Raw genomic sequence first — 24,516 nt, forward strand, 5'->3', positions numbered from 1 at the left:
CTACTCAACTATGTGTGGTGTGGACCCTCCCCCCCGCCTTTTTTTTATTAAATGAAGACTATTGAAAGTAAATACCAGATATTTGCAATAGGAAACCTGGGCCTCCAGTGCTTGCCAGGTCTAAAGTCTTTCCTCTTGAGTTATGGAACCTTTCGTTTTTAAAGTGACTTCATATTTCTCATCTCATCTCATTATCTCTAGCTGCTTTATCCTGTTCTACAGGGTCGCAGGCAAGCTGGAGCCTATCCCAGCTGACTACGGGCGAAAGGCGGGGTACACCCTGGACAAGTCGCCAGGTCATCACAGGGCTGACACATAGACACAGACAACCATTCACACTCACATTCACACCTACGCTCAATTTAGTGTCACCAGTTAACCTAACCTGCATGTCTTTGGACTGTGGGGGAAACCGGAGCACCCGGAGGAAACCCACGCGGACACGGGGAGAACATGCAAACTCCACACAGAAAGGCCCTCACCGGCCACGGGGCTCGAACCCGGACCTTCTTGCTGTGAGGCGACAGCGCTAACCACTACACCACCGTGCCGCCCAACTTCATATTTGTCGAGGGCTTTTTTTTTTTTTTTGCGCACACGCTGGTTTTACCCATTCATAATTGGTTAGATACAGGCCACTTGTAATGTGAACACATTTGCCTTCTGAAAGGGCATAAACACGTGATTTTTGTGTGCGTTTTTTTTTAAATTTCTTTTTTTGGGGGGTATGAGTCATCGGTCACAGCAACAAAAGCATGCAGTATTTGTGAGAACTAATGATTGGGTTGGGTGATGGATCAAATGTATCCACAGGTTGTGTGTGAACATGGATTATAAATTCACATTTACTTAAGCCATGGGCATGAGTGTCATTTTTAATGTTTTGCTTCTCTTGCTGTGTTATGCCTCTCTCCCTCACATGCAGGCATCGTATGTGCTTGCCTAGACACTAGATAAATAACTTCTTATGGGTTTGTATGAAATGGGGGGTGATTTTTCTTAGGAGGGTGTCGAACAAGGCAGCAAGACCACAACCTTCTACCAGAGAGAGCCTCCTTATTGAGTTTGGGAGATGGACAAATTCTTTCCAAAAGGAAATGGCACTGGATCGATCATCTGGTAGTGGTTTGGGAAGGAAGATGTTGAAAGAACACGCGTGCATTCCCTCCTCTGTTGTGACTGTTTTATTAGTCTTCAGAGTGAGAACCTGGAGTTCTGCCTCTCTGGTTTACAAACTATGCTTTTGTTTTAGTTTTTGAAATGTCCTGTGGCGTATTGTGCACAAAATGTGCAATTTTTATTTGTTTAGAAGTGTTTTTGTTTTCAGCCCTGTTTTTGAATAAATGTTACTTGACGTGGTTGTGATCTCCTTTTTGCAAGCAAGTTTAAAATGGTTTTTATGCTTTTTGGAACTTTTTTTTTAAAGGGAAGAATAGAACAATAATGAGTGTGACTTGTATGCATCATGGGGTTAAATTGAACATTTTAAGTGCTTTAGAGGAAATACTTTAAGAAATTTTTTTTTTCATATTCCAAGGAAGCTGAATGTCTCATCTCATTATCTCTAGCTGCTTTATCCTGTTCTACAGGGTCGCAGGCAAGCTGGAGCCTATCCCAGCTGACTACGGGCGAAAGGCGGGGTACACCCTGGACAAGTCGCCAGGTCGTCACAGGGCTGACACATAGACACAGACAACCATTCACACTCACATTCACACCTACGCTCAATTTAGAGTCACCAGTTAACCTAACCTGCATGTCTTTGGACTGTGGGGGAAACCGGAACACCCGGAGGAAACCCACGCGGACACGGGGAGAACATGCAAACTCAGCACAGAAAGGCCCTCGCCGGCCACGGGGCTCGAACCCGGACCTTCTTGCTGTGAGGCGACGGCGTTAACCACTACGCCACCATGCCGCCCGAAGCTGAATGTCTTAAACTGAAAATAAAATGCAAGGATTTTTGATAAGAATACAATAGATAAGGTACTTAATGTTCAAACTGATCAACTTTTTAAAATATACTCATTGTGAATTTGACAACTGTACACTCCCCCCCCCCCCCCCCCCCCCCCAACACACACACAAAAAAAAAAAAGGTGGGCTGGGACAATAAAAGACTGAGTTGTGGAACATTTTACAGGAAAATGAGTTAATTGGCAAGTGATCATATACCAAAAGCCAACATTGAACGCCCATAACCTTTAATCAGTCGGCACTGCATTAAAAACTGAAATGATTGTGTAAAGAATGTTTCAACACTGGCTCTGTGCTGCGTCTGCCATGCAAAGCAAAAGCCCTAGGTCAACAGCAACCAGAAAAACATCCCCAAATTCTCTGGGGTCGAACTCAGTTCATCTGAGATGGGCTGACACAAAGTGGAAAAGTGTACGGTAGTCTGACAGCCATGTTTTTTAATTTATTTTTGGAAAGTATGGATGCCTCCTCTGTACTAAAGAGGAAAAGGACCATTCAGATTTGGACTGTGGGCTGGTAACAAAACCATCATCTGTTATGGTATGAGGGTGTGATTGTGCCGATGGCATGGGTAGAAGAACAACAGCTTTATTCATCACATGCTTGTGAAATTCCTCTCTGCATTTAACCCATCTGAAGCAGTGAACACACACCCAGAGCAGTGGGCAGCCATGCTAACAGTACCTGGGGAGCAGTTGGGAATTAGGTACCTCGCTCAAGGGCACCTCAGCCCAAGGCCGTCCCATATTAACCTAACCGCATGTCTTTGAACTGTAGGAGAAACCCACGCAGACACAGGGAGAACATGCAAACTCCACACAGAAAGGCCCCGGCCAGCCACTGGGCTCGAACCCAGAAAATTCTGGCCGTGAAGTGACTGTGCTAACCACTACACCACCGTGCCGCCCAAAATAAATTTATCGGCCGGGTAACTTTATACATCTGTGAAGGGACCATTAGTGCTGAAAAGTACATGAATGTTTTGGGGCAACATTATGCTGCTATCCAAAGAGTGTCTTTTTCAGGGATATTCCTGCCTATTCCAGCAAGATAGTGCCAAGCCCCATTCTGCATGTTACAACAGCGTGGCTTCGTAGTAAAAGTATGAGTGCTAAACTGACCTGCCTGCCTCCCATTGAAAATGTACGGTGCATTATGAAACGCAAAATATGATAAGAGACCCCAGGCTGTTGAACAACTGAAGTTGTACATTAAACAAGAAGGGGGAAGAATTTCACGTTCAAAACTAAAACTATTGTCCTCTCTTCCAAAACGCTTACTAAGTGTGGTTAAAAGGAAAGATGTAGCGCTGTGGTAAACATACCATGTCCCAACTTTTTTTTTTTTTTTGAATGTGTTGCAAGGGTCAAATTCAGAATGAGTGTGTTTGCGAAAAAAAAGTTTATCATTTTGGACATGAAATGTCTTTGTATTCAGTTGAACATCGGTCAAAAAGGATTTGTAAGTCACAGCATACCAACTTTTTTGGAATTTGAGGGAACAGATGCGTCGCGATGTAGCCTAAAAAAAAATCCCAATTATTTTATAGGCAATATCCCCCAGCTCTAACTCATGATATTAAGACCAATCTAATCTGACCGTTCTCGTTCATGTCATGTGGCCACAAAACCGATATATATCTGAGCTCGGACCACATGTGAACGTGACTCAAATCTGATATGAAAGGATCAGACTTCTGTGTTCATGTAGCCCTGAAAACATCAGCTTTGTGTCTTGTTAAATCTGATTCGAGTCATTTTAGCCTGGTAATGTGAACGCAGCCTTTAAAATAAAAACGAACCAATTAAAAGGTACTGCTGACTAAGTTTTTTATTATTATTATTATTATTTTTTTTTTTAGTGCGTCTAATTTTTCATGTACTCCGGGTATTTGTGTGTTTTCCTTACACAGGTGTCGACCTACATCACGGTGCCACCATCTCCTCTCACGCACACCCTAGTGCAGGGGAACGTTCTTGTGAGTGATGAGGTTCTCATGTCTGCCATCTCAGCGTTCACATCCATGGACACGCCAGTCACGGCCATGCAGTCTTCCTCTCAGGTACACGCATCAAAAAGCCTCGCGACTGTGCCTGGTGAGAATCAGTGGAGTGCAGCATAGTCATGCGTGTAATGTTAGGAGCAAGCAGTAACTCCTTGAGTCAGTATTCCGCATGACGTCACGCTGTCAAAATCAGGACTTGTGTGACACAGGTTTTTGTGATGTGCATGCGTACGATCAGCAACGCAGACCCTTGAAATCAGCTCACTGCTTCATTGCCGTCGGCTTGCTGAAGCATTTCCAGGGTCTCTGTTGCTGATTCCCTGAGTTTGACACACAGAATTTGATGTTTGCTCTCTCGTCCGTAGTAAAATCACAAACGTGCACCTGCATGTTGTCACACACATTCATGCAGCACAGGTCCTGATGTTGACGTGATATCACAGGAGTTGCTGCTTGCTCTTACTGCACGTGTATGACCTTAACTCCCTCCGTTTGTTTGCAAAACAAATAGTTCTGGAACTTTTTGATCGCACCTCATAATCTTGTGTTTGCTTTAAAGGCTTACATGAAGTTCACTTGGTTTAAACTTTTTTAAATTTTCATTTGATAATTTTAATACCTGGTCATTAAGATGCCTGTTGCTATTGTATTAAAGCCGGAGTGCGTCAGTGATTTGTTATTCAGAGCTTCATGCAGTAATTTCGAAGGTTTTTTTTTTAAACACTTTTTTTTTTCTTCCCCCCCCACAGAACAATCTGAGCATGCCCAGTGCACCGTCGTACCTGCAGAACCACCCACAGGCCTCCCAGCCCCTTCCGCTTACCCAGGCTCCACCCCTTTCTGCACAGGTTCCCTCCAGTATCAACAGCTCAGTAGTGCAGGTGCACAGCACACTGCCCCCGATGGCTGTAGGAGGAAATGCAGAGGTCCACACACTTGGTCTCCAACCATTTCAGTCTGTTCAGGTACAGGTGTGTGAGAGAGACGTGGTTACAGTACAGGAACACATCTTGATGTCTGTCTCATCAAGAATTAAAGCTATATGGCCTTTATAAATATGGTCATTGTGATGTATGTTTATTTCTGTAATTTCATCTCATTATCTCTAGCCGCTTTATCCTGTTCTACAGGGTCGCCGGCAAGCTGGAGCCTATCCCAGCTGACTACGGCCGAAAGGCGGGGTACACCCTGGACAAGTCGCCAGGTCATCACAGGGCTGACACATAGACACAGACAACCATTCACACTCACATTCACACCTACGGTCAATTTAGAGTCACCAGTTAACCTAACCTGCATGTCTTTGGACTGTGGGGGAAACCGGAGCACCCGGAGGAAACCCACGCGGACACGGGGAGAACATGCAAACTCCGCACAGAAAGGCCCTCGCCGGCCACGGGGCTCGAACCCGGACCTTCTTGCTGTGAGGCGACAGTGCTAACCACTACACCATCGTGCCGCCTATTTCTGTAATTTAAAAAAAACAAGCAGTTCTGTGGCTGGGAAGTTATTTAATTTGAGGAGATTCCCTAGCAAATAATGTGCATGAAATCACTCGTTTCGCGCAGTCAAGCAGACAGAGGAAGTCCGTGTGCGCATGCGCAGGTCTTCTGCTGCTTCTTTTCCTCCTTCTTTTGGGTTTTACAGCAGCTGGCATCCAGTGTTGCATTACTGCCATCTACAGGTTTACCTTGACCGTGCACTGACCGTTCCATCATTCTGTCGCTAAACGAACAGCTGATCACACCGAGGTGCTCGCTGACCGCCGATATTTATTAGTTTAGTCCTCCGTTTCCTTTTCTTCTCGCTTTCCGTTACTGTAGTCGGTCTTTCACATTTCATTAGTGTCCTCCAGTTTCCTCTCCTGTTTTAAATTTGTATCCCGTAATGCTTTACACGAACGGGGAAAGCTCACCACATGATGCATGACATAGTATTTTGATTTGGGTCATGGTGAAGAAAGGAAAAAAATAGCGTTTGGGGTAAGTGGTAGTGTTCTATTAGAAAAAAACTAATAAAATTGGAAGTCTGTGATTCAATTTCAGTAACTTTCGGTCCACTAAACAAAAATAATTGGGTGTCAGGGAAAATTCTTTTTATGACCTAAACCTGAAAAATCTGAAAGGCAGTCTACCTTTTTAAAGATGCTGACCAAAAAAATAATTTCTGTCATGGAATAAGTATAATGAGGTGTAAAGTAGAACACTCCCCATACAATAGGTACTAAGAGTATTAACTGGATTGTAGACTACATTTACACACCTTTTTACTCGGTTGTGAGTTATTTATTTTTTTTAATAATTAAGAACACCAAATTATTAACATATCCATTTGCCAATTGATGTCTCTTTCTTTCCTTTTTGTTTTGTGGTGTTTTTCTTTTTGATTTTCTGTGTTTCTGTCTCAGGGTGGTGGTCAGTGTGTGGACAGTCAGAGTGCAGCATTCAGCAGTGCTCCTGTTTACAGTTCAGCTAAAGCGGCACCAAAGCAGAAGAGCTGCGGCAGCACCGTGACTCTGAGTGAGCTGAGCGAATACGACAAGGTCATCATCCCCAAAAAGACCCGCAATTCAAAGAAAATACACGAAGGTATTAAAGAGCTTCGGACACCATTTGTCATTTCATTTAAAGAATCAGTTTGTCATTTTTAGAGCCTTTACTTGCTTTATACTTTCCCAGCATGCAGTGCTGGGCAAGCCAATGGCTGGAAGTTGAAACAAATGCCTGACCTAGAATGATCCTCTTCAGTATTACACATCAGTCTTTTCTGAAGCTTTTAAGAGATGTGATTTATCAAAGGTTTAGAAACCTATTTTAAAATTACACATTGCATCTTTAAGTCCCAGAAAACGTATATAAACGAATATACAGTGTGCTTAATGTGTGTTCAGAAAGTAGTGTAAATGTACAGTAATATGGAGCCTGTTCAGTTGGAATTTACATTTACGTATTAATTAAAAAAAATAAAATATTCATGAGTTTTTAAAAAAAAAAACCAACCAACCAAAAAAACGCCGAAAAGCAGTAAATTTATACAGAGTTTATATAATAGCTCTTTAAAAATGTTTCGTGTTATGGATAATGTTTTGTCTTTCAACAGGTCAAACAAAAGCCAAAGGTCAGAAGCTTAAGTGCAGTTTCTGTGACAAAGTGTTCGCTAAAAACTTCGACCTGCAGCAGCACATCAGAAGGTAAACAAGAAAGTGTTGCTCTGCCCAGTCATGATCCTCTCCTTTATGTTCAACCTCACATCTTCCTGCTGTTTCACCCGATTGTGTTCCACCCCTTTTATGTGCTTCAGTGTTTTTTGTTTGAACCCTGTGTTGTCCATCCTGTCCTGTTAGTCCTCCTTAAAGTGCCATTCCACCATTGGATGTATTCTTTGGCATAAAATACAATATATTTTGACAACATATAAATGGTATCACTAGATGGAGAAATCTTTTAGCTTCAAAATGATATATCAAACATAATTTTTTGACAACGACAAGTATATTAATTTTGCGACCAAAGTCACCTACCCTTTTAATTTCCGCGCGTGATGTCATCGGCAGGTTCCCCTTCTTGTGGACCGTGTGACGTGGCACATATCAGCAATGGCGGATAGAACGCGATAAAAAGACCAATAAATCTAGCTAATACCAATAAATCTAGCTAACTGAAAGATTAACTCAATTTTTCGCAATTTTTTTGGCCCCCATATACGAGGAGAAATGACTCTCTCACTTTGGGGGTTTCCTGGTCTAAAAATAGACCGACACGTGGTACACAAGAAGGGGAACCTGCCGATGACATCACGTTTCACTACCGCGCGGAAATTAAAAGGGTAGGTGACTTTGGTCGCAAAATTAATATACTTGTCGTTGTCAAATTATGTTTGATATATCATTTTGAAGCTAAAAGATTTCTCTGTCTAGTCATGTTGTCATAAAATGTATTGTATTTTATGCCAAAGAATACATCCAATGGTGGAATGGCACTTTTTTTTTTTTTTTTTTTCAATTGTTTATTTATTGAGTTTTTTTTTCTTTAATATACACATACAACACACTCAGAACAAACAGTTAAGCTAAGAGAGAGCAAATACATTAATATAGCTATTAAGCAATATAGAATGTGTGAAGACATTGACAAGGGAAAAAAACAAAAAAAAACAAATAATACGAATAAATAATAAATACAATAGCAAAAAAAAAAGTGCATTATTGTTATTATTATTACTATTATCTTAGAGAAGAAAATAAGGTACACAGAAATGGCACACATGGACGTAAGTCATATATAAGGCCAAAGTGAGATGTCACTCAAATTAGGTCAAATGATGATCAAGGGCGCCAATGTTTGTGCAAAGAGATCCCCTTTACCTTTCAAGTGGTAAGTGTGTTGTTCCAGTTGCATTGTGTCATTCATTATTGATTTGAAGAGGTTAATTGTAGGTGGTGTAGCTTGATTCCAGTTAAGCAATATGCATTTTTTCGCTACATAAGCTATTATGCCAATTCTTTTATTGGAGATAGAGTCTAGTGCACCGTCTAGATCTGTACCAAATAGATACAGTAAAGGTGATAGTTTGAATTCAATTTGCATGACTTTGGTTGTTAAATTGTGTACCTCATTCCAAAATTGTTTTAATTTACTACAATTCCAGAACACATGAATAAGTGAACCAATGCATGTTTTACAACGATGACATTCCGGGGAGACAGTGGGAAACATCTTGCTGAGACGGACTGGTGTTAAATACATTCTGTGCATAAATTTATAATTCTGCTCAATTACCTTGTTACAGGATAAAGAAACAAAAACATTACAACATATTTTGGTCCAGAGCTCGTCATCAAGATCTTGTTCCAAATCTCTCTGCCATACAGTTCTAAGTGACATCAATGAGGAGCTATTATAGTCCAATAGTGCCCAATAGATCACAGAGATCTTTCCCTTCAGCGTTGTGGAATTGACCATAATTTCTTCGATGTCAGATAAAGTAAGGGACATTTGCCCTGTATTTTCCAATGTGGCTATATAATGACGAAGCTGTAGGTATTTGTAAAAGTCTTTGTTTGAGATTTCAAATTCAGATCTGAGGTCTGCAAAGGATTTTAGGGTACCCTTCTCAAGTACATTTTGGAACTTGTGTATTCCATGATCTTTCCATTTAGTAAATAATGATTTCCCGATCGAGGGTGGCAGGTCTGGATTAGAGGATATAGGGGCTAAGATAGAAATGGTGGTAAGTAAGCCACAAAATCTCTTCACATCTTTCCAAGCCTGAAGAGTGTTTCTTATTACATATGTTCTTGATACTGATTTTATTGCTTTTATGTTATTGATGAATGGCAGAGTAATGATTGAGCTGGGAAAACAAAGTTCTCCATCAATGTCTGTCCAATGAGCAGTGGTTCGATTCTGTATCCAGCTAATTATGTCCTTAGTCTGTGCCGCCCAGTAGTACAATTGAAAATCTGGGAGGCCCAGCCCGCCCTTTTCTTTAGATTTAGTTAAAGTTTTCAAGGAGATTCTTGGGGTGGAATTCTTCCATATAAAAGAACTAATTATTTTGTTAATTGACTGAAAGAATGGTTTGTTTAAATAGCAAGGTAAGGACTGGAAAAGATAATTAAATCGTGGCAGTACATTCATTTTAATCACATTGATTCGTCCAATAAAAGAAATGGGAAGCAGATTCCAGTATTCCAATTCCTCTTTGATTTTGCTAAGTAAAGGAGTATAGTTTACCTGAAATAAGTCTTTTAGGTTTTGACAAACATTAATTCCCAGGTATTTAAATCCACCTTGTGTCCAGGTAAAAGGAGATATTCTTTTTAATTCTGATGAAATGTCTGTGTTAAGTAGGCAAGCATTGGATTTTGTTAAATTAATTTTGTAGCCTGATATTCTTCCAAATTTCTTAATTAGGTCTAGAGCTGCTGGGATTGATTTTTCTGGGGTGGACAAATACAAGATCACATCATCTGCATATAAAGAAATTTTATTGTTTTTTTTGCCAATATCAATGCCAAAAATATCTGTACTTGATCTTATAGCTTCTGCAAGAGGTTCAATAGCCAAATTGAATAAGAGAGGGGACAAAGGACACCCTTGACGACAGCCCCTAAATAGGCCAAATCTGTCAGACAAAGTGCCATTGACACGTACCTGTGCTTGAGGGTCCCTATAAAGACTCCTGATCCACCCAAGAAATGATTCGTCAAAATTAAATTTTTTCAAGACAGCAAATAAATATGGAAACTCTACCCTGTCAAATGCCTTCTCGGCGTCCAGTGAGATTAGCAGTGACTGGTGTCCAGACAGGGCTGAGTAGTCAATGACATCTAACAGTCTCCTAATGTTATCTGAAGCATATCGTGCTTTGACAAAACCTGACTGATCGGGATTGATTAACGTAGGCAACAGGTTCTCCAGTCTCCGTGTGATGAGTTTAGATATAATTTTGAAATCAACTGTGAGTAAAGAGATTGGACGGTATGAGGAGCATTCAGCACTGTCTTTGTCTTTCTTGTGTATCAGTGATATTACAGCCGTTTTCATAGAATCTGGGAGCCGCCCTTTCTTAAAAAAGTCCTGTACCATAGGCATAAAAAGGGGCTCTATATCAGGCCAAAATTTCTTGTAAAATTCAGCAGGATATCCATCCAGTCCTGGGGATTTTCCTAATGGTAGAGACTTAATGGTATCCAACACCTCTTCTGATGTAACAGGGCGACATAAGTGTGCGTTGTCTTCATCTGACAAAGAAGGTAGTGATAGTTTCTCTAGAAAAGACTGAATGTCTGACTCTACTGGGTTTTCTGATGTATATAATTCTTTATAAAAGTTCAGGAATGAGGACTGTATACTTTGCAAATCATATCTTAATTGGCCATTTGCCTGACGTATATGTTTTATGGTACGGTCAGTTTGTTCTTTTTTTGAGCTGATAAGCTAAAAGTCTGCTGGGCTTATTTCCATATTCATAATAACGTTGTCTTGTGAAGAACAGAAGTTTTTTAACTTTCTCTGTTTGGATGATATTGAGATTAGCTCTAACAGCTTTGAGGTTCCTCAAGTTTTCCTCTGTGGGTGATTGTTTGTGGGATTGTTCTAGGGTAGTAAGTTCTTTTTGAAGTTGAGAAGCACGTTCATTGGCAGCCTTTTTTATAGCGCTTGTATATGAAATTAGATGTCCCCTAATGACTGCTTTAGCCGCGTCCCAAATTACAGCAGATGTAACAGGAGAGAATGAATTTTCCTGCCAATATTGACCTATCCATTGCTTTATTTTTAAACAAGCTTCAGTGTTTGAGAGAAGTGAGGCGTTACATCTCCAGTATTTAGTCCGTTCTCTCTGGTGCCCTAGGGCGAGCTTAAGATATACTGGAGAATGATCAGATAGAAGAATTGGGCCAATAGTACAGGACATGACGGATGACAGAAGGTCTTGAGGTAGAAGAAAGTAATCTAATCTCGAATATGTTTTATGTCTGGTGGAGTAAAAGGAATAATCTTTGGTGGTAGGGTTAAATTCCCTCCAGACATCAATCAGACCTGCATCGTTGCATGCCAGCTGTAGGGCTTTGGATGCATTTGGATTGGATATTAAGTGTGATGATTTATCAAGATTGCCATCCATGTTACAGTTAAAATCACCAGCAATTATTCCTAGATCTTTATGGTGTTGAGAGAATAAAGTAATCATATCTGACATGAATTTAGGGCAGTCATCATTTGGTGCATAAATGTTATGCAGGATAATTTCTCGGCCATATAGCAGTCCACAGACCAGGACATATCTGCCTTCCTGATCGTGGTGCTCTTCTGTCATTATAAATGGCAAGTTTTTATGGATAAGTATAGCTGTTCCCCTTTTACTGCTTGTATAGCTTGAAAAGTAAACCTGTCCAACCCAATCTCTCTTCAGTTTTTTATGCTCTTCTTTTGACATATGCGTCTCTTGCAGATAAGCTACATCTGCTTTTTGGCTTTTCAAGAACGTAAGAACTCTCTTGCGTTTAATTGGGTGACCTAGGCCTCTGACATTGAAAGTTATCACATTAAGTGAGTTTACCATGTGTTAAGTGAGTAGTGTTGCGTCACATATTGCACTTATGAGACAAGAAAGAAAAAACAGAACATACATAAAATATAAACAACAGAGTAAGTAAACCAAAATACAGACAAAGTAAAAATCTCTCTCAGCATCCCCTGACCCTCCTCCCCAGCCCAAAAGCCAAGTCCCCAATTGACAAGGCAATCCAATTACAAAAACAACCCTGATACTGTCTAACAAAGTGTAGCCTACATTAAATGCCTGTAAACAACACACGCAAAGATGTCAGAACTTTTTTTTTTTTTTTCCCCACCCCAAAGAAATATAGGGGATCCCATAAGCCATAGAATGAACATTTCAGACCAAGTGGTAGAGTAAATTGAGTTATACAAGGAAGAAAAGAAAAAAAAAAAAGGGAGAAGAGAAATAAAAACCTTGGTCAACACAGCAAGATGATCTGAAATAATAACATTTGGGTTAACTTTATCGTTATCCATATATATAGAGTCCCATGTAGTTTACAGTCCTTGCTTGGCTTAGTGGGATCGCATAAGAAAAATAAAGCTCACCCCTCGTTGTCGTTTGCACCAACCTGGGAACCCCCAGCCATGGTGCTACGGTAGAAATCTTCAGCCTCCTGTGGTGAGGAAAGGTGGCGGATCTTTCCTTCGTGGAGTACTCTCAGCTTGCACGGATGAGGATGGAAGCCGCGGAAAGTTCCCATGTCCAGGAATCGCTGTTTCACTTCATCAAACTTGCGTCTCTGCTTCATGGTTTCAACAGACACGTCCTGGGTGAAGTACAGCTTGGATCCGTCGTGTGTGATTTCGCGATTCTTTGCTGAACGGAGTGCCAGCTCTTTGTCTTGGAATTTAAGAAAGCGGATAATGACAGCTCTGTGCTGGTTCGGCCGTACTTCGCCCAGAGTGCGATGCGCTCTTTCCAGTACGAGTGGCTGACTTGAGTCCAATCCAAGCCATACAGGTAGCATATCTTGCACGAAGTCCAAGAGCCGACGTGAGCCCTCTGCGCTCCCTCCAAGACCAAAGAGCCTGATGTTCTTACGTCTCCCACGATTTTCCAAATCTTCCGTCTTTGATTCAAGTTGTGCAATTCTTTCGGTAGCAGCTGCTAGTGATGCTTCCAGGCGATTTAGCTTGTCTTCTGTGCCAGATATACGAGTCTCGGCCTCGTCAATACGTTTTTCGTTGGCGGTAACATCTCGACTGATATCTGAAAGATTGTTCTCTACCGATAAAATAGAGTTGGCCATTTCGTTCAAACGTCCATCTATTGCATCGAGTTTAGATCCAAATTCAGACCGAAGGGCCTTGAGCTCGGTTAGCACCTCTGCTATCGCCATGTTGTCTTGGTTGCTGAGAGTTTCCTCCGGTGGTTTCTTCGAAGATTTTTTACCTGCTTTACGTGCTTTTCCGAAAATTTCACACTCTTTTACTGGCTGGGGGTTTGACATAGTCAGAGCAAGGAAGATAGCGGGGTGAAAACTATTTGGGGTAGTTTTATGTGCGAAGTTAACAGGAGCTTCCAACTATGCTGCCATTCTCTTCAGGGTCGAGCGCCCCCCCCCCCCCCCCCCCCCCCCCCCCCCCGGAATGGCACTTTAAGCCTAGGTCACAACCGGACGTATGATTTTTTTGGCCGTGTGATTTTTGGCGTTTCCCAAATCGCTGCATTTTTAATTTTTTTTTTGGTTCATGGAGAAAGACGCGCGTTGGCCGTAAGTTTGTCTTGCAACCTGAAAAAAACGTAAGCGCCCGTGGAGTTTGTTTGACATGACAAAGAACCTCTGCGGCCAGTCTGCGGCTCGAAAATCACCACGTCACACGCGCCCTCCGTGCGTTTCTTGCGTTTTTTGCACGTAGACCGGCCGTAGGAGCACGTACGGCCGGTTGTGACCAAGGCTTTATGCAACTTAATTTCAAGAATAATAAATTAATATTTTATAATCAGCATTTTTCACTCAGGGTATACATTTGGAGAAATAAAATGTTATGCAGGTGTATTTAAAAAAAAAAAAAAAGTCAAGTTTCTTGTATTAAACTTGTTTACATTAGTGTCATCGGATCACCACAGAGAACACTTTTTATTTATTTATTTATTTATTTATTTTTAAATTTTGTTTCCATGGTTTTTTTTTTTTTTTTAATGCCTTTTTGGTCCATTTTAGGGCTGTTTTGGCATGTTATACTGTTCCACTGTACATTGAACTATATAACATACAAAATCCCACATTTCTAGTGCCTTTTGTGCTAGAAGATTGATATGATAATGTAGCATCTCTGCTTAATTTAATATATGCATATAAAGGAGTCATTTATCACCTGGCAAAAATTTTGCAGTTCTTTAATAATGTGTCCGTTATGCCAAATGACATTTTTGATCAGTATTCTCAAAAAGGAACCCAAAAATTCAATCACTGATTTCTTTTAATGGTATCCATTTTGGTAGTTTCAATCTCTATATGTAGGAATAATGCACAGAAAAAATTTGACTGTAAGGCACCGACACCTTTCAGCGTTTATTGAAAATGTTCACTGGGATCATGGAAAAAGCAATGTAGTCTCCGTAGCCCTCTCTAAACTCGGGGTTTAATCAGGATTAAAGAATTTCCCATAATGTTTTTATAATTACCATGAGAAGTAAAGGTATAAAATGCCTTTAGTCATTACAGACTTGAAGTAATTGCACCGAGTAGTGGTTTAATTGAGAAATGTAGTCTCGGTAGCCCATGTAGTCTCTGTAGCCCCCAATTCTTCGTTAGAAAAGATATTTGATTCTGTGTTCATTCAATAAAGAACTATGTAAAATATCCAAATCACTTCTGTTAGCAGTATTTTTGTTTCATCTCATAATAAAATGTGAAAAAATTGCTCTTAGTGATCAAGATTCAAGAGTGTCATATCAAAATTATGAACGGGTTTACAAATATGTTCATTTTAAGTGTTAGACAAATTGTATTTCATAATTTTCCAACAAAATCTATCTAGTTATACCTTTTTAAATCTTTTTTTTTTTTTTTAATTCTGTGGAAATAAAATATACACTGGTGTAGTCTCCGTAGCCCCCACCAATTCACTGAAACGGTGGTCTTGATCAACAGGCCAGATCTTCTGAATCGGATGAGGATACCTCATGAAATTTTCACACTGTACAGTAATATTAAGATATGTGGAAACAAAATGCACTGACTAAAAATCTGAAAACTAAACTTTCAAAAAAAAAAGACCATTTTAGAACAGAAATGTGTACCCTGAGTGAAAAAATGCCGAATATAATGTATATTTGTATATGCATACAGATATTTTCCAGTATTTCTCTCGAGGGCTAGAGCTTATAAACCTTTTAAATCTCAGGCTGATGTACTGAGATTGAGGTTGTAGCACCTAAACTTTACTCTTAGTTGTCTGCTCGCTTACTCAGGTCTACTATCTGTCTCACAGAAGACCTGTGGTGATCAAGCTTTTGAGGTTGTAGCACCTAAACTGTGGAATGCTCGGTCTAAGCATCTACAGGTTGCTGATTCTGTGCGTGTGTATATGTGTGTGTAATAATATATATAGGCGCCATACCGTAAACCCGGGGACCCGGGTTCGATTCCGACCCGAGGTCACTTCCCGATCCCTCCCTGTCTCTTTCTCTCCTGCTCATTTCCTGTCTCTACATTGTCCTATCCAATAAAGGTGAAAAAAGCCCAAACATATCTTTAAAAAAAATCAGCTGGATAGTACAGTGGTAATGCTCATTGACTATGACGCGGGAGATTGGGGTTTGAATCCCGGTCGGGGCAAAACATCATCCAGTAAGGGCCCTTAGGCAAGACCCCTCATGATATATCAGCCTACCTCAGGAATGAGTGAAGACATAACTGATAGTCATACCGGCTCAGACGTCGGCCAGGTCAACAAGGTCTGTGTCAGTTGCTAGGGAACCAGGGCAAACTGATGAGAAATGGGCTACTGGAACAAGACATCGATGGACAAGGACAGAAAATACGGATTTGCTGGAATGCTACTATACAAGCAATACATGCAGCAAATGTGGGACCATTGGATACTTTGAAACCCACAATCAAGGCTAACAAAGAAACAGCTACGAGTGTTCCAACATCTGTAATCGAAATCTACTATCACAACTAGAGATTAATGAAATACAACAACGATGCTACGGCAAGGGGGAGCCAGGAAGACAGGTGAGCCAGGAAGACAGGTCAGCGGGGAGATGTCATCATCCCCACAACCAGAGATTGGGTACCAAGCCCCAACAGCTAACAGCCTCAACACAAGAGCTGCTGACCTGAGAAGGAAGATCGTGACCCAACTGGAAACCTGGAGCCCCTGACGAATACCGAAGCTGAGTTGCCAAGTACCTTCAGAAGATCTACTAGTAGATGTGAATGCTGCTCTGAAAGAACCATCACTGAGACCAACAAGCTGATACACAGTACAGCAACAGTAATCATGGAGATGCTTGGACACAAGGTGGGCTCGGGACATAACAAACAGTATCCACTAGAGGCCAAGATAAAGGCAGCACGGAGAGAAGTTAGCCAGCTAGCTGAACTACAGAAAGGGAACATGGTGAATAAAGGGGCACCCAGGAAGTACAACTCGCTCTCCATACCAGAGGCACTTTAAACTGCCAAACAGCGACTAACAGCTCTGGCCACCTGGTTGAAGAGATACACCAAGGAGGGAGAGACCAGGAGAATAAACAAGCTGTTCTCCACTGAACCAGCCAAGGTGTACTCTCGGTGGCAGGGGAACCCACCAAGAGCTGAGGTGGAAAAATACTGGAAAGACATATGGGAAAGAAAGGCATCACACAACACCGATGCCCAATGGTTAGTGGACCTAAGAGCTGACCACAGCAACCTCCCAGAACAAGAACCAGTAACCATCTCAATGGCAGACGTCCAAGAAAGAGTGTCAAAGATGAAGAGCTGGACAGCACCAGGCCCCGATATGATCCATACGTACTGGCTGAAGAAGCTAACTGCACTCCATGAACGCCTAGCAGCACAGATGAACCAGCTGCTGAGGGATGGGACCCACCCAGAATGGCTAACCCAAGGCAGGACAGTCCTAATCATGAAGGACCCCCAGAAGGGACCCATCCCATCCAACTACCGGCCAATTACCTGTCTCTGCACAACATGGAAGGCCCTGTCAGGCATCATTGTGGCAAAAATGAGTAAGCATGTGGCTCAATACATGAGCGAGGCACAGAAAGGTATTGGCAGTAACACCAGAGGAGCCAAGCACCAGCTACTGGTCGATAGAACAGTCGCCCGAGACTGTAAGAAGAGACAGACCAACCTGTACACTGCCTGGATTGACTACAAGAAAGCCTACGACTCAATGCCACACACATGGATACTGGAATGTCTGGAACTGTATAAGATCAACAGGAACCTAAGGACCTTCATCCAGAACTCAATGGAAATGTGGAAGACAACCCTAGAGGCCAACTCAAAACCCATTGCCCAAGTCAACATCAAGTGCGGCATATACCAAGGAGATGCGCTATCACCACTGCTGTTCTGCATAGGCCTGAACCCCCTCAGTCAGATCATCACGAAGAGCGGCTACGGGTACCGATTCCGTAGTGGGGCAACAATCAGCCACCTGCTCTTCATGGATGACATCAAGCTGTATGCCAGGAACGAGCGAGAAATAGACTCGCTGATTCACACCACCCGGATCTACAGCGATGACCTAGGGATGTCATTCGGTTTGGACAAGTGTGGCCGGATGGTCTCAAAGAGAGGCAAGATGATCCGGACTGAGGGGATTGACCTACCAGAGGGCAACATAGGTGATATCCAAGACAACTACAAGTACCTTGGCATCCCACAGGCTAATGGAAACCATGAAGAGGCCACAAGGAAGTCAACCACAGCCAAATACCTCCAGAGAGTAAGGCAGGTCCTGAAAAGTCAGCTGAATGGTAAGAACAAGGTCCGAGCCATCAACATGTACGCACTACCAGTCATCAGATACCCCGCTGGTATCATAAACTGGCCAAAGGAGGAGATAGAAGCCACAGATATCAAGACTAGAAAGCTCCTCACCATGCATGGAGGGTTCCACCCCAAGTCCAGCACCGTGAGACTATACACTAAGCAGAAAGAGGGAGGCCGAGGGCTAGTGAGCATCAAGACCACGGTCCAGGATGAAACATCGAAAATCCGAGAATACATCAGAAAGATGGCCCCAAAGGATGAACTGCTAAGTGAATGTCTCAGGCAGCAGAACCCTGATGAGAGCACAGAGGAGGAGGAGGAACAGACAACCTGGAGGGACAAACCCCTACATGGCATGTACCACTGTCAGATAGAGGAAGTGGCTGATATCAAGAAATCCTACCAGTGGCTGGATAATGCAGGACTGACAGACAGCACAGAGGCACTAATCATGGCAGCACAAGAACAGGCCATAAGCATAAGAGCCATAGAGGCTAGGATCTACCAGAGTAGATCAGACCCAAGATGCAGACTGTACAAAGAAGCCCCTGAAACAGTCCAGCACATAGTAGCAGGGTGTAAGATGCTAGCTGGATCAGCATACATGGAGAGGCACAACCAAGTGGCTGGGATAGTATACAGGAACATCTGCAACCAGTATGGAATAGAAGTACCCAAGTCCCAATGGGCCATACCACAGAAGGTGGCTGAGAACAACAGGGCCAAGGTTCTGTGGGACTTCAGCTTCCAGACTGACAAACAGATCCTGGCTAACCAACCGGACATAGTGGTGGTGGTGATAGATGTGGCGATCCCAGCTGACGCCAACATCAGGAAGAAGGAACATGAGAAACTTGAAGTATCAAGGGTTGAAAGAACAGCTGGAACGGATGTGGAAGGTCAAGGGTTGCGTGGTCCCCGTGGTAGTGGGGGCACTTGGGGCAGTAACCCCCAAACTGGGAGAGTGGCAAATCCCAGGAACAACATCTGAAGCCTCAGTCCAGAAGAGCGCAGTCCTAGGAACCCTCAAACTCCCAGGCCTCTGGTAGAGGACCTGAGCTTGAGGATGACATGGATACATTTTTATATATATATATATATATATATATATATATATATATATATATATATAAAATTTTTTGTAAAGGCAGTTAGACATATCCATCTAGACAGGTGTTTGGGTAATATGTTGCATCGGTCTGCATTTTACACATTTTTATGCCTCCGCCACCGTAAGGTGCAGGAGGCATTATGTTTTCGGGTTGTCCATCCCGAAACCTTGTGAACGCGATCTCTCAAAGGCTAATGAAAGGAATTTCACCAAACTTTCACCATTTGTGCGCTTTGGGACAAACATGAACTGATTTAGATTTTGAGGTTAAGAGGTCTAAGGTCAAGATTACTGAGAGGCCAAATGTCCATCCCCAAACTTTGAGAACACCATATCTCAAAGACTAATGGAAGGAATTTCACCAAACTTTCACCATTTGTGCGCTTTGGGACAAACATGAACTGATTTAGATTTTGAGGTTAAAAGGTCACAGGTCAAGATTACTGTGAGGTCAAATGTCCATCTCCAAATCACAACTTAAGGTGTGTAGTCTACCAGGCGGAGGTATCGCCGTTGGCGTCGAGTTCTATCTAGTTTTGTATATTTTGTTATATCTCCCCCCCACCTCTTATTGATTCTTTTAAATCACTTTGTGACTTTGTCAGGGAAAAGCACTGTACAAATAAATGTTTTACTTATGAATGATGCGTAGTTAAACATGTATAATGGATGTAGTAAAATGAAGCATTGTTTGCAACATTTCCAGAGAAACAAGCCTTTTGTCTGAAAAGTGATTTCAGGCTTCAGGAAGTGAAACAATTTATTTCATAATCTAAGTAAGGAAGAGCTAGCTATTTAAAGATTTAACTGTACTCCATGGATCTTTTAATATTTAAAAAAAAAAATCCCGATCGTTGTCAGTTTCACTTCCTACAGCTCCAAAAACACTTTGCTTACACAGCTGATGAAGGACATCTTGGCTTTCCTTGGAACGTACAGTATGTGTCGATCATATTTCCTGAGTTGAAATCTAAACCTAGACTAAAGTTTCGTAAAGAACTCTGCAGTGAATTTTCTCCTCTCTGTGCTGCAGTCATACGGGCGAGAAGCCATTCCAGTGCATCGTATGTGGCCGTGCCTTCGCCCAGAAATCCAATGTGAAGAAACACATGCAGACGCACAAGGTGTGGCCAGCTGGAGTGCACAGCACTGTGTCCAGACTCCCCGTCACAGTGAAGCCAGTCCCGGAGAACACGGCTCAACATTCTGACGGACATGAAGAACACGGTAGTGGCTTCTGTTCAGGTTATAGTTATGTTTACAGTCAGTGAAGCCTCATGTCCAGGTGTCTTGGGTTTTTGGGCACTCAGGCTTACACTAGATCAGCATTTCTTAACTGGTGGTCGCTGGTCCTTTATGATGATTGGGCTGCAGACTGCTAAGAAGAAAAAAAAAAAAAGTTGCTAAATGCATAACACAAACCTGACACGGAAAACCATGGAAACATACAGTATGACACAGCTAATTATTGTATCAAAAAAGGAAAAAAAAAAAGTAATAAATGAATGTGCCGCATAGCTGCTGTTTTAGATAATGAAAACTCAGTCATGCCATGTTGTGCGTCCAAACACATTCTGTCAAGTTTGATGCTCATTCATCTCTGTTGTTGCTAACAGGGTGAAATTTCCTCTCGCTAGAAAAAAACAAAACATGCAAGTTAAAAGAAAATGACAAGCATGGGTTAGACAGGCGACAGTGGTTTTATTTATTTATTTAATTTTATTTTTGGATGAGTTATAGACTGCAGGAAGCATGAAATCTTCAAAATTCATAAATTATTTAGAGATCCATAAAGCTATGGGATCTGGATACATTTCAAAATATTATCAAAAACATGTGCGCTGTTCAGGAGCCGGCACTTCGCATCGTATAAACTCGCTCATCGCATTTCAAAATGCAGGAAGGCCCAAACGTTTACAGAGGAGCTCGTTTTACCTGTAAATCTGCCGTAAACCAGTTGAAAAAAAATCTGTCCACATTGACACCATACGGAGGAGAATATCAGAAGAGCGTGAGGATGCGAAGCAGCAGAAGGTAATGTGCATTAAGACAGGTAATCATTATGCACTCAAACTAGATGTGTCCAATAACGGCATCCCGATTCTGAGACGCATTATCAACATGAAATCACATCCTCAGGTTTCCCAATGATTTGCACAGGCTATGATTTCAGCTCTGTTCTTGTTAAATCTCATTACGTTTACGCGTTTAGTTGTGCATTTGTTTTTCATATTGAGTGTACAATTTATTTAATATTAGTCTGTGTTTGTTTGATTTGTTGGGTAAATTGCGCTTACTCAGGATTATGTGCATGCATTTATAAAGTGATCCATTTTCATATTAATGTCATGTGAAGTAATTAATTTTGCACTTGATTAGCATATGCATTGCCTTTAATAAACTGATTTTCCACTGTAAATATTTGAGATGCAAGCATAACCCAATAAGCAAGTTGATTTAGATTTTTTTTGTTGTGAGATGATAATGATTATCCATCTTTATTAGGTCTATGAAATGGATAATAAACCATCCATCCATCCATCCATCCTCTGTAGCCGCTTATCCTGTTCTACAGGGTAGGGCTGTGCGATGTCCCCTTAATTGGCATCGACGATGTTTACAGTGCAAACATCGTGATGGACGATCATATCGTGGGCGGGGGGGGGGTTAATACCACATTATTAAATTTATTATTATTATTAAAAGTATTAGATACTCATCTGAGGCTTTGGCACGTAAAGAAAAAAAAGCGCTAGGTGATGTGGAATATTTGGCCTTGATAACGGATATGTGGTCCAGCTGCAACATGATGCCCTATATGTCAGCTACCGTACATTATGTGGACCGAGAGTGGGCAATGCAGTCCAAATGCCTGCAGACGAGTTTCATGCCAGAGACACATTCAGCGGACAATTTAGAAGACGCATTGTGTGAGACACTTGCCGAATGGAAAATAGAGGAGAAAAAGATCGCCTGCATAACAACGGGGCGAATATTGTCACAGCCATCAGGCAATTGAAATGGCCGTGGTTAAGTTGTTTTGGGCACAATTTGAACCTGGCCATAACCAACTCGCTTGCGCAACAGAGGGCCAGTACAGACCGAGCGTTTGGAGTTTGCCGAGCAGTCAACACTGCGTTTGCGCACAGCTGGCTTCGGAGAAATGAGCTGCGCAAAGCGCAGGTGGAAATGAACCTCCCCGAGCACTCACTGATCACGGCAAGATATTAATCTGCTCTAACAATGAAAGACTAGTATTCAAACTATGAGAAGAAACTACACTTAAGCTATTACTCATTGTTTATTTACACCATATCAATTGAAGATGCGTTTCGGCCTTTAGTGCGCACTTGAACGCGCTAATTTTTCCAATTTATTAGTGTTTGAATTATTGCACCAGCTTTTAAAATCATGATTTAATATTGTTTTTTTACTGTCTTTACATTTATCAGAATCACCTTCATTCTTCCCTTTGGTTTGACATTATGGCTTAGAGTGGACCATTTTGTGTCTGAAAGTAGGCCTATTTACCAGATTAAAGTCATTTGACTTCTGCCGAAGTCTGCGCTTCACTGCCGTTTGATAAGGTGCAATATTTCCCGACTGAAGTCGTTAATAGTGGCTATTTGTTTGAACAACATGACAAATTTTACATTAAAAGTATAGTGTAGGCTAAAAAATGAAGTCAAAATGTATTATTAGTAGCATACTGTATTTGTGTAACCACATGTTATGTTCACTAGCACGTCCCTGCACCATAGCCTACGTGAACAAGCGGTAATAGGATATTACTTTATAATGATTTATATATTTATATATAATTGTATGTTATATTTATATATTAAACAAAACTAACTAACTAAACTAACAAAAAACTAACTTTTTAGGTTAAATAGGCCCAGATGATACCGTATATGCATGTTTATGACAGGAGGGGGCGTGGTATCACGATGGTGGCTCTCCATCGTGATGGATGACCACCATCGTCGATGGACGATGGCATCGTCTATCGGCACAGCCCTACTACAGGGTCGCAGGCAAGCTGGAGCCTATCCCAGCTGACTATGGGCGAGAGGCGGGGTACACCCTGGACAAGTCGCCAGGTCATCACAGGGCTATGGATAATAATTATTAGTATGTCGTGGAAAAATGACAAACACCAACACCAGCCTCGTCCTTTTGCAAGAGAAAGAAGGTTTATTGCAGAAACGGACAAGTGATGAGGGTTCGGCACACCCTTCATACCGTCCCTTTGTTCTCAAATCTATATATACTCTTTACTAGATAAAAAGGAGACATTACATCATTGCAATTAAATGCCCTGATCATGTGCCGGGAGCGTGCTCAGCTCTAAAGCTGATTGGATCTTGTCTAATTGCTGTCTTGTACGCATATTTGCTGTGCATGCAAGGAGCATGATGAGAAACATGTTTCGGTGCAGAATGTTCTAAGTTGTTAGTCCTTGAAGAGGCAACGCTCAGAGAAAAGGAAAATTAAACAGTATGACACTAAAATTTACAAGTATTAATAACATCATGATGCAAAATTACATGCTTTTTTTGTTTACTTCCCTATGATAAACAGATTTAGTGTAGTGTTGGGTCACAGCTTGATATCCAAGATAAAATGTGGGTCCTGAAATAAAAAAAAATTTGAAAACCACTGCACTATTCTCCAGTGAAAACATACATGACTGACTCTCTTCGCTGTTCTCTTTTTGTTCTTCAGGAGTTCTGGATCGGAGCGAGGCTGAGCTCCCGTCTGAGGCAAAAGGATCCAACCAGGCCCAAAACAAGCAGCTGCTCCTGATCGACAGTTCGTACCAGTGCCAGTTCTGCACCGCAAAATTCAGCAGCTACTTCCAGCTCAAATCTCACATGACCCAACACAAAGATGAGCAGGTATGACCACACTGAGCAACACTTCCCAAACACAACCATGTGTGTTGGATCTGTGTCGGAGATCCTATTATATTCCAGTTGTAACTTCTTGGTAGAGGTAGCTAGACTTTCATTTTAGAGTTCATGATGCCAGGTGTCCTTCCAATCACAGGTCCTACATCAGCTGTGTTCCTGTTTTCATTCCTGAAATATTCTAGGGGTGCCAGTAATTCTGGAGCTGACTGTGCGTATGTATATAATCTCCATGCAGGTGTACAGGTGTGTGGTGAAGGCATGCTCCCAGACCTTCCAGAAGCTAGAGCTCTTCCTTGAGCATATCCGTTCTCACCAGGAGCACCTGACGTACCGCTGCCACCTGTGTACCAAAGTGTTCCCGTCTCTGTTTGAGCTCGGCCTGCACCAGTACTCCCACAGCTTCTGTCCTCAGCAGAACACACACAAAGACACTGCCTACTACAGGTCTTCGCTCACTCACTCACACTCCTGTTACACA

At 41.8% G+C, this 24,516-nt stretch overlaps 1 protein-coding gene across 4 annotated transcripts in view; it reads left to right on the forward strand.

The window, feature by feature from the left end:
* Positions 1–24,516, forward strand: part of znf341 (zinc finger protein 341) — a 52,052-nt gene that overhangs the window by 14,807 nt on the left and 12,729 nt on the right. For 3 of the 4 annotated variants that reach the window (XM_060937739.1, XM_060937742.1, XM_060937741.1), the window contains exons 4-10: positions 3,890–4,039; positions 4,732–4,953; positions 6,390–6,570; positions 7,082–7,172; positions 20,156–20,349; positions 23,851–24,023; positions 24,274–24,482. In XM_060937739.1, the coding sequence (XP_060793722.1) occupies positions 3,890–4,039; positions 4,732–4,953; positions 6,390–6,570; positions 7,082–7,172; positions 20,156–20,349; positions 23,851–24,023; positions 24,274–24,482 (1,220 nt within the window). The remainder of the gene's footprint in view (positions 1–3,889; positions 4,040–4,731; positions 4,954–6,389; positions 6,571–7,081; positions 7,173–20,155; positions 20,350–23,850; positions 24,024–24,273; positions 24,483–24,516) is intronic. The other variant, XM_060937740.1, reaches the window with a different exon arrangement.

This window comes from Neoarius graeffei, chromosome 13, assembly GCF_027579695.1.
Source record: "Neoarius graeffei isolate fNeoGra1 chromosome 13, fNeoGra1.pri, whole genome shotgun sequence".
Taxonomy (NCBI): Eukaryota; Metazoa; Chordata; class Actinopteri; order Siluriformes; family Ariidae; genus Neoarius; species Neoarius graeffei.